The sequence below is a fragment of the Penicillium alfredii genome (assembly GCF_028826965.1).
Source record: "Penicillium alfredii strain IBT 34128 chromosome Unknown utg000011l_segment0_segment0, whole genome shotgun sequence".
NCBI classification, from domain to species: Eukaryota; Fungi; Ascomycota; class Eurotiomycetes; order Eurotiales; family Aspergillaceae; genus Penicillium; species Penicillium alfredii.
The window spans coordinates 2,463,922-2,475,921 of record NW_026622708.1 but is presented as its reverse complement, the minus strand read 5'-3'; the positions used below and the strand labels follow the sequence as shown (position 1 = coordinate 2,475,921).

The 12,000-nt window shown below is 36.7% G+C and overlaps 1 protein-coding gene across 1 annotated transcript; it reads left to right on the top strand.

Moving 5' to 3' along the window:
• Nucleotides 1-8,416: 8,416 nt before the first annotated feature.
• NUU61_009350 (C2HC-type zinc finger protein) lies at nucleotides 8,417-9,312 on the top strand (the record flags this gene model as incomplete). The annotated part of the gene is made up of 2 exons (XM_056659875.1): nucleotides 8,417-9,179; nucleotides 9,281-9,312. 2 exons carry the CDS (start codon nucleotides 8,417-8,419, stop codon nucleotides 9,310-9,312), a joined length of 795 nt encoding a protein of 264 aa, XP_056508168.1.
• Nucleotides 9,313-12,000: the final 2,688 nt, after the last annotated feature.

The following is a 12,000-nucleotide window of genomic DNA, read 5'->3' as shown; positions in this document are numbered from 1 at the left end:
CCCTTATGGTTTGGTTCCTTCTTGCCGTAGGGCCGATTAGCGTTGCTTCTTCTGTCTGTGCCGCACTAATATATAGTTGCGACGAGGTTCGTAACATATTACTAAGTATATAGAAAAGTTTCTCGAATATGATTTTATATACTTTATAAGTCTTTTTATTTATCTAGATATAGATATATATATTAATCTCTAGTATACTATTAGTATATACTTAGTATATAAGTATAATATAGTAAAAATATACTATTTATCTTTATATTCTACCCGGAAATTATAAAGTAATTAGATTTACCTTAGACTATCTTAAATATAAGATCTATTTTAAGATAGTAAGCGCTTTAGAAGTATTTAGCTTATATATATATATAGTATAAAATCATCTAATATTTATAACTACCTAAATTAAAGAAAAATACCTCCCAAATCTATTATTAGTTATTATCTTTTATTTTATTAAAACAATATTTATATAAGACCCTAATAAAGATAGTTCTATCTAGATACTAAAAGATCCTCTATTTATTAATTAAAGAAATAACTTAATCTTTAATATATAGGCTACGATAAATCTCGCGAAGCGTAAATATACTATATTATTAAAAAATAGTATACAATTAAAAGGAGACTATTAATTTCCTTATACTAAAGTTAGTATATATTTAGTATATAGGGAATATATACTATACTTATAATTAAACTAAGAATATCTTTAGATAAAATTATTTTTATAATCTTATTAGCGACTATCTAAGGAAGCTTTATAGATAGAGACAGAAAATAAGAGTGGGTTCCTCGGGTGATTAGGATAATAAATAGAAATCGAGACTATTTATAAGGGATATAGAGATTAAATTTAATATTATATTAAGTCTCGATAATCTTCCTAGCCCTATTTTTATATATTGAGTCTAGGATAGTAAATAGGGTTAATATATATAGAATATATATTAAAGATAAATATACTATAAAGTTAACACTTATTTAATTAATAGATAATATAGTAATAGTTCTTATTATCCTATATTCTTGATATTTAACCTTCTTAGGAATAAAGAAGCTATAGAAATTTAATAGAGATATATAAGTTATAAAATATTTTAGTAATATACTAATTTTATATATTAGAGCTATTTAGATAGCCTAGCTATAGGATCTAAATTATAAATTATTAATAGGATAGGATAGAAAAGAAGGTTAAATATATTTACCCTATTTTATATAAAAACCATTAATAACTAACCTTTATAAGTAGTATATTAGTTTCGATACTAATATAAACTAATTAGATCCTAATTATATATAAAAGCCTAGTATACTCTAGTTTCTAGTTAGACCTAATATATATTAAGTATATAAATAATTTACTCTTTTATTCGTCTCTATATCTTATCTCCTATACTATAATATAGTTAAGCTATTTTAGTCTAAAGCTCGTTAAATATCTATAGCTCTATTTAATTATATTAAATAGATAGTTAAAAAAACTTATAATAAGCCTATTCGTAGTATTAAATACTAGTATAATAATATATCCGACACTAGATCTTTATATTTAGATTACTAAGAAACTTCTTAAGAAAGTTTAGACTAACTTTTTTAACGCTACCCTTATTTACTATAGAGAATTAAACCTTTTTTTAATTATTAATATATATTTAATATATATTTAATATTAAATATATATATATTTAGTTTAGATTAATCCCCTATTTAGTCTTAAGAGGACTAATAAAAGGATTCTAGTAATAAATAAGGTAAATAATACCTTTTAGATCTATAATAGGATACTCTAGTATTAAAAAGTAATCCTAAAATTTATATATTTTTATAGCGCTCCTTTAATTAGAAGTATTAATAATATTATTATCTTAAAAGATTTTGTATACTAAAAATCCTATTATAAGATTAGTAAAGACTAGATTTAGATTAGAATTATCTTTAGAGGATCGATTCTTATTATTATCTTTATCTTTTTCGTTAGCAGAAGATATTATATTAATATAATCTTAATAGATTAAGCCTTTATCGTTATTTTATCCTTTTTTTAATTCTTATTTATAGTTAATTTATATTCTATATATATAAAAAATATAATTACTATAGGAATATAATAGATAAGATATAAAATCTAGTTAGCAATCTCTATATTAGATATAGTAGGATAATTAAATAAAAAGGATAGTAAAAAAGTAGGGTCTAGCTAATAAAAATAGGAATTTATTTTTTTATACTAAGGGCTTTATATAAATTATTATCTAAAATTAAACGAGGTTCAGTAGGTTAATTATCTAATATTAAGTAAGATACGCTAAAATAAGCGAACCTCGCTTAGCGTTAGCGTACCTCGCTCAGCTGGTAGCCCGGGCACCTCAAGATTTTCGCTATTGACACCTTATTATATTATGTAATACTCATTTTGACTTATGTAATCTTTTTTGATCTATTTTCTAATTATATGATAATTTTCAACCACATTTCTAATTATATGATCCTCTTATCCTAACCACCAAAAATAGATTACCCTATTTAGTAATAGGGCAACTTCGATATATATACCTAATTTCGCTGTAATTCGAACACTTTAGGGATGCCTTCCTTTTTTTGATTAGTCTAGCCCCCTCGCTCCTATCTAATATCTACGTAGATTGCCTTTTTAGGAAAGTAGCAGGCTAAATTCGGGGATTTAGTAATGGCTACCAGGCGATATTAGATAAATATCAGCTAATAGGATTACTTCTTTTTTTGCGAGTAAATCAGCAATTCGATACTTATATAGTAACCCTATAGTACTCGTCTAATAATTAGTATATATACCAAAAGGGGCCTCTAGGGTAGCCCTACTAGTATAGATTCGCTATATATCAATCTACCTCAGCGAATATCGAGATACTCGCTTATTAAGAAAGATATATAGCTAATCAGATACTAGTATTAGATATATTATCTAATCTGTTTTAATCTAATATTTAATCAGATTATATTGGCTGCTGATAGCCTTATAAATAGACTTCTATATAGTAAGTAAATAATTAGTAGAAGTATTTATATAATATTTTAGGACCGAATACGCCCCCTCGATACGTGATAATATATTATTACTAAAATAGGTAAGGTTTTTGGTCTAAGTATAGATAAATCTCTCTTTATAGGGTAGCTATATATCCTTAATATAGCGTATGATTAGTAGATGAGACTTCCTGTAGGTCTAATTAAGCTTATTAAGATTAAGCTTATATTTATCCTCGGTAGATGATTAGACCAATTGACTCTATACGCGTATGAATTTATTAAATTGAGGCTTTAAAGGGTTATTTTTATCTGATTGGCTGATATTTGCTTTGCCCTTGCTAAAACTGTCTTATTGATATACTAAATATATAGTAAATACGGGGTATTATACTCCTAAATATTATATATAGTATTTATTAAAGCTAATTCACGATTAGTTACTAAAATTGGACGAAAATTAGGGTTTAGAGGGGGACTTAGCTAATTAAAGAAGGTTTGAAGTACCTATATATAGCTTAATTTAATCTCGTTAGGTATAAAATATAGAGCCACAGTGAATGTATGGTTCGATGGCGTTATATCTACTATATAAAATAGAGGTATACCAAACCAATTTGTTTTATATATATAATCTATGATAAAAACCTTATTATATAAATTAGCTAATTAAATTACGCGAGGATAAGAGAAAAGAAAAAAATTCGATATACCCTATATTATCTTATTTAAATAAATACTTATAACCTTCTAAATCGAGTAATACCTGTAGATATTCAAGACTACTACGTTCCCTTACCTTTTTTCGTCGAATTTCTGCTCGTTTATTATAGATATCGCGCGGTATGATTAGTTGATAAGGGGACTCGCTACGTAGCGTATTAATAATATACTTCGGTCTAATAGCAGAGAGTTATTGAATTAAGGTTATCTACGCTAGGGTAAATCGATATACGATTAGATACGCTATTATATCTTGATTAGTAGAATAATTGTACGCGGGGCTCTTTACCTAAAGTAGCTAATCAGAACTCCTCTGGCGACTCCTATATACCAAAAATAGACAATTTTGCCGCCGAGTACTCGTTTTACGCCTTTTGGTGCCTATAGGCGTTTGTATTCGGTCCGAATATACCCTAGATCTATCGTAGTGGAGATAGACTTACCTATTAGTATTAGACCGCTTGATAGTAGTAGCATACCCCTACGTTATACCCTATTAGCGTATAAAATCGACTAATTTATCCCGATTAGGGAAGGTTCGTTGTGGTGGGGGCAGCAGATCAGTAGTAGCAGCGGTAGGCGAATTAGCATACAAATCGGCAGGCGAATTAGTAGGCGAATTAGTAGGCGAATTGGCGAGGGGTCTAGTTGGCAAATCGACAGTCGAATTGCCAGTGGTGGCAGTAGAGATATCGGGCGGAGTAGCGGTAGTAGGGGTGCTGGGGGTAGGCATAGCGGGGTTGGTTTGCATGGTATGTATGATAGAGCAGACGAAGCAGATAGGGTATGCAGAAAGCGAAGAACTAGTAGGGTAGTAGTAGAAGAGAAAAGAGATGAAGCAGAATATTGAGTAGATATGCAGTATATAGTTGCTGTAGTGATGAAAATTGATTATATCAGCGATTTTGCTTATGTCAGAAAATGAGGTGTTAATAGCGAAAATCTTGAGGTGCGTGATTACAGGTCGGGGGGACCCCCTTTACCTCTCAGTAGTATATAGGGCGTATATTTGCCTAAGGCCAACATAGATTTCATCCCTCCCCTATTTCATTTACCTTATCTTACCTTCCTTCTCCTCTCTACCTATATCTCTAATACTACTTTTTTACTAGTTTTTTATTACAACCCGATATTATGCCGTCCTATACTCTAAGTGTAAGTATTATATCTCTCAGAAATTCGATTATACCTAGCGAGAATAATAAAAGAGGATAATTTAAAGCAAAAGCTAATAATTTGGTTAAAGTCTACCTTTTAGTAATATAAATCGTTTAAAGATAGCACCGATCTTAAGCTACCTACTATCTATACTAAGGTATATTTTTATACCCTCTTCTCTCGAATCTCTTATAGATATACTAGTTAGATATTAATATAAAATAGGAAAGATACTTAATATCTACCGTCTTTACTATAGTAAGGTTTTTTGCCGGGTATCTAGATATAGCAAAAAGGTAAGTATTAAGAGTATTTCTTTGAGTATTTCTTTATTTAAGTCTTACTCTTAGCGGGATTTACTAGTTTTTTACTAGTAAATCCCGTTAGGTTTTCTTTAATATTTTTATCGTTTTTATTAATAACTAACTAATATTTTTTAGACCCCTAAAATCTCTATTTACAATCTCCGTTACTATTATACGAATAAGTATCCTAAATTAACCTTTATCTCTACTATTAGTAGACCATCCGATAATAATAATTAGGCTATTATTAGTAGGTTTTTATAATTAAATTTATCTAATTTTATTAGTAACTAACTAGTATTTTTAGTGTTCTATATTATATTTCGTAATATTTATAATACTTATAAAAAGAAAGAAAAAGAGATTAAGCCTAATATTCTATTAAAGGCGAACTAGGATATAAGTCTTTATTTACTAGTTTTTTATTAGTAAATTAACCTTTTTTTAGATCTATCTTACTAAAATATATTATATAGTAAAAGAATTAGGTAGCTAAGTCTTTTATAAGCCTTATAAGGATACTAATAATAAGGCTAGTATATTTTTTTATCTTTTTACTAATAAAATTAATATATTAACTAGTATTTAGATTACTATTATAAGGAGAACTATAGGTGTTATAATAACTTCGATTTTTTTAATCTATTTTACGTTAATAAAGCTAAAGCTAAAGCTAACCTAGTTATTACAACTACTTTAGATAATATTAAGGTATAAATTACTAGTTTTTTATTAGTTTTCGTTCTTAGGGGGTTAATAACTATTTATTCTAATTTCTTTTTATCGTTCTAATATTTTATAGCTTAGAAAAAAAGTTTTTTTTAAAAAATATCTAGTTTACTAGTTTTTTACTAGTTTTCTAGTTACTATAAATTTACGAATTAATTTATTCTAATACTACGAGTTAATTTATTTTAATACTATTCCTAATTAACGCTCTTTTTCCTAAATACGAAGCTCTCTCTCTCTTAATTTAATCTCTCTTTCTTATCTCTTAAGATTTTCCTTATAAATATTATTAAGATTTTGCTATCGATTTATAGTAGCTCTAGTAAGATTTAAAGATAGGGTCCTAAGATTTATTAGTAAAGTATTAATAAGATACTAGTTCTTTTTATCTTTTTAACTTATATAGAACGACTAGATTAAGTAGAAGTTTAATTACTACCTTATTTTATTCGTTTTAACCCTACGTATTAAATTAAATAGCTAGATAAACTAAATTTATATAACTCTTGATCCTCTAGAGGAATTTCTTTTTATTCTTAATATTAACGTTAATACTTTTTCTCTAAAAGAATATTAGTATTAATACTATAAAATAAATCAAGATTTTAGTAATTATATCCTCGCGTTATAGACTATACCTAAATTATATAGTAAGATTATCTATATAATAGTTATAATATATATTAAATTAATTTCGATAAAGAAATTAATTAATATCGCGTTAATTAAGAGTCTGTGATCTAAATAACTAGTTAGATACTAATAAAATACTAGTAAATAGAAGAATATATTTAACGATAGTATCTAATAAAGAGTCTTATATTCCTATCTAGTAGGATTTATAGTAGCTCTACTCTATTAAATTAGTATAGTTTCTTATTAACTTAAAAAACTCCTTTTTAATAGGAGAGTATATAGTATAAAAACTAGTAGTAATAATAGGAATCTATTTATATTAAGCCTAATTAGTAAGCTCCGGATAATACTCTAAAAAGATATAATTAGTTAAATATATATACTAGTATAAAACTAGTAAAATACTAGTAAATACCTTTAATTAATTCTATTAGTTTAAAGTAGTCTTCTCTTATTTAATATATAAAAAGACTAAAAAGTTAGTTTTAAGTATCTCGCTAAGATAAATTATAAGGATCAGAACTCTCTGTTACGAACCAAGCCACCTCACTCGCGCCAACAGGGGTACGAGAGGAAACCAGAGCCAACCAACCCCGCGGTGATGATGCAGGACAACAAGGGTATAAGTCACGTGACAATATACCACGATCCATCGCCAAGGAATGGTATATCGGATGGTATATCAATGGGACTACTACATGCCTGCATGCAGTATACCACAAACGAGGGCGTGGAATACTGGGCAAGGGATATATAAGGACAGTCTTTACCACATGTATTTAGTTCTTCGTGATCAATCCCATCATTGTTACTTGGAACCACCCTTTGGTACTTCACAGTTCGAACATAGCGACAACCCTCCAACGGTCTTGGGAGCTTACTTAGTGATCCTCGATCCCTAAGTGACTGACTTGACCGGCGCTCTAACTGGCACACCTTGCAAGCACCCTAGAGACCCGAGCCCATAGAAGGCCCCCGAGGCATTGGTACGGTTGCGGATACGCTTGAGGCCTGCAGTACTCCTAGAGAAGTATCACCTTTGCGGACGTTACTCACCGTGACCAGTTAGCAGTTCGTAACACATTGATCACCCTGTCATCGAACCGTGAAGTCCAAGCATCATGGCGTCGCACGGCAGTAACAACAAGGGCAAGGCGATCGAGCCTCTGCCACCGAAAACGCAAACACGACACACCGACTTGGATTCGGACGATGAAGATGAGAAACGAGTCAGGGCACTGGAAGAACAGATTCACACCCTGATCAGCCAGCTCAACACCTTTAGCAGCAAGCATGACCACGACATTGGAGACCTTCGAGACTCAGTCGAGCAAAGTGCAGCCCAAATCGCCGCCTCCGCACCAGCATCTTCCGTGGGAATCAAGTTACCCAAAGCAGAGAGCTTCGACGGTACTCGATCTAAGCTTCGAGGGTTCCTCACCCAGATGGATATGCACCTTGACATGAACAGAGGAAGGCTAGTCAACGACGCCGCAAAAGTCATCTTTGTGTCATCATACCTACGAGGACAAGCATGGGATTGGTTGGAACCGTACATTCGAGAATACTATGAAAAGACTCCAGACGCCTGGTCTGCCATGGCCCAGGGCATCTTTTCGCGATACAGCAGCTTCCGACAATTGCTTGAACGAACCTTCGGCGATATCGACGCGAAAGCAACGGCTGAACGGAAACTTGCACGAACTCGACAAACCACCTCCGCAACAGCCTACGTTGCCGAGTTCATGGCACACGCCGCAATCCTAGGATGGGACGACTACGCTTTGATTCCACCATTCTATGGGGGGCTGAAATCACACATCAAGGACGAAATCGCTCGAATCGGACGACCTACCACCATGAATGAATTCGTCGACACTGTTGTACGAATCGATAACCGCTTCTACGACCGACAGCGAGAAGAAAGCGAACTTAAACAATGGCGCCGTAACCCAGGACGAGGAAACGGCGGACGATTCCAACAAAGACGGAACTTTGGGAGAAGGGACAACGACCCCTACGGACCCAAACCAATGGAACTCGATGCAGCAAGGCTGCCTACCGAAGAACAGAAACGACGCAAAAACAACAACCTGTGCTTCAACTGTGGTAAGCCAGGACACCGAATCAAGGACTGCCGAAGCAAGAGGCAGGAGAAACCCCAACAATTGAACGCGACCCAAGAACGAAGAGGTGCGTACGACACTACTGGCACCGAGAAACCAGAACAAGGGAAGCCTCAACGGCTCTACGCGACGCAGGAGCGCGACTGGGAAGGCCCCATGATTGTGGATGGGAGCAAGCCACCAGGACTGTATCGGGATGAGCGAATGCTCTCCGAAACAGACGACGAAGAATTCCCAGAGATCGACTATGAAATCATCGAAAACTCGCCGCAGATGTACGCGAAGGATCATGCCGCGGAACTGACACAAAACAACGAGGTCTATATGGACGACCTAGTCCTTAGGACGCCCGCGCAAGCTGGTAGCGCGGAGGAACACTTTGAGCGCTTCAAGCAAGGCTCAGAAGATATTGAGAGTCAAGGATGGACCCAGTACGGTCCCTGGAACACCATCGACTCCCAGGAATTGTCGGACGATTCCCAGGAGTGGGGCACAGGTATCCTGAGGACACCAATTGAAATCCCAGGAACGCCGGAGATCCCAGAAACTCCACCCACACTCCCAGAAACGGAAGAGACGATCCTGGAAACGCCTCAGGAAAACCCCAGGAACAGAGAAACCTCGAGTGACGAGACAAAAGGCCAACAGGATGAGTCGGCTCGGGAAGAGCTATCCCAGGACCAACCAACCTGTCCATGTGAGCATCCACGATGCGCGTGTCGAGGATACGCACGACACCCGAAACATGACATCAGGGCGGTTGTAGGATGCTACGACGACAATTGCATGCTCCACTACCCAGGGAAACTCAACCTTGGAGTTGAGCCGAGACCTTTGCGATGGGAAAAACGACCCCAGTGGAAGCCCGAATACACAGGAACATGGCACGGCAACAAGAAAATTGCACCCACACCACAACTCGCAGCAACACAGTGGGGGGCACATATGAAAGTCTTCGTCAACGTCGCATACAAGAATATGCGAGCGATGATCGACTCAGGAGCCAGCGGAAACTTCATGAGCCCACAGTGCTGTCAGGAATATACAATCCAGCGGCGACGAAAAGAGGAGCTCTTACCTCTTACTGGACTCAATGGAGAACCACTCAGCACGGGAATTACGCACGAAACAGGGGACCTGCCGATGGTTTTGGGAAATCATTTTGAAACAATCAACTTCAACATCACCAACCTCGGGCAGTACGACGTCGTGCTAGGAGTTCCGTGGTTACGAAGACATAACCCAGCTATCGATTGGCAGAAAGGACTCATTGTCTTCAACCGATGTGAATGCCGACAAACCAGTGAGACATGGACCGGGAACAGATACAGACCAGCACAGGGACCTAGTCAAGGGGTGACAGGTGGCCCTCGAGGCCCTCACGAAGGCAAACTTAAGAGGAGCACTCGGCCCAGAGGCGGGGCACAGTACAAGGCAACGGAAGCCAGTACCATCGTCAACACCGAGCAACGACCGGATATGACAGACGACGAGCTAAGGGAGTACGTGATGGTTGAACACGGCTCCACAGCCCTCTGTGCAACAGGGGAAGAAACACAGATTCCTGAGGAATACCAAGACTTCCAGGATGTGTTTACGCCACCAAAGGAGGGCACGCTACCAGAGCATGGCCCGTACGACCACGAGGTCAACCTCGAAGAAGGCAAGGAGCCTACATTCAGACCAATTTACCAGCTCTCACAGAAGGAATCGGAGACGCTGAAGGAATACATCGACACGAACCTGAGGAAAGGATACATTCGGAAATCCACCTCACCAGCAGGATATCCTATCCTATTCGTACCAAAGAAAGATGGAAGTCTTCGACTTTGTGTGGACTATCGACAATTAAATTCGATTACCATCAAAGATCGACATCCGTTACCACTGATTCACGAGATCCAAGACCGCATTCAAGGAGCCAAATACTTCACCAAGTACGACATCACTGAGGCTTACAATCGGCTCAGGATCAAGGAAGGCCATGAATGGAAGACAGCATTCAGGACCAAATTCGGACACTTCGAATATGTGGTTATGCCTTTTGGTCTTACCAACGCACCAGCATCGTTCCAGAGGTTCATCTTCACCGTTCTGGAAGAATACCTCGATGTTTTTGTTATCGCTTACTTGGATGATATCTTAGTATTCTCCAAGACCGAAGCAGAACATATTGAACACAACAAAAGGTGCTGCAGAAGCTCAGAGAAGCCAAAGTCACTCTGAAGCTCAAGAAATGCGAATTCCACGTCCAGGAAACCAGCTTCCTTGGATACACCATCAGCCTCGACGGTCTAGGAATGGAAGAAGAAAAGGTCAAAAGCATTGTGGAATGGCCCACACCCAGAAACGTCAAGGACGTACAAAGCTTTCTTGGATTGGCAAATTACTATCGGAAACTAGTCCCGGGTTACTCGAAATACGCCGCCGGACTATACCGATTCACCAAGAAGGGAGAAACGTTCAACTGGGACGACAAAGCAGAAGAATCATTCCAAAAACTCAAGAGCTTGTTCGAGAAACGAACAGTCGTTGGAATCTTCGACTACGAAAAGCCAACCACGATGGAAACCGACGCATCAGACTACGCCCTGGGAGCACAACTGACCCAGCCGGACGAAAACGGAAAGCCCAGACCAATCGCATTTTGGTCTAGGAAGATGATCCCCGCAGAACTCAATTACGACATCCACGACAAAGAACTGCTTGCTATAGTGTCAGCATTTCAAGTCTGGAGAGCGTACCTCGAAGGAGCAAAGCATACTGTGACGGTCAAGACGGACCACCACAACCTGACATTCTTCACCACCACGAAGAAACTCACTCGACGGCAAGCTAGATGGGCTGAAACCCTTGCACAATACGATTTTAAGATTGTTCACTGCAAAGGGACTGAAAACGCTGTCGCAGACGCACTCAGCAGACGACCTGACTATCAGATCGGCACAAAGGAAGCGGAGCCCGCTATCCTCACTACAAACGACCAAGGAGACATCGTCTACAACCGACAAATACTCGCAGCAACCAGCGAAATCGAAGACGACGGATGGCTAGACAAGGTCCGAAGAGCCACCGCCGAGGACGAATCAATGCAAGCAGTCCTCGGGAACGAACGTCACAACGGCACTACAAGCGACGACGGATTCGTCATCATCCATGGCTTGATCTATGTTCCACGATCGCTGCAGAACGAAGTCATCAAAAAACACCACGACTTCCCGACGCACGGACATATGGGAGTTGAAAAAACAATGGAACATATCTCACGCAACTACTACATCCCGAACATGCACCGAAAAGTAAGGGGGTACATCAAA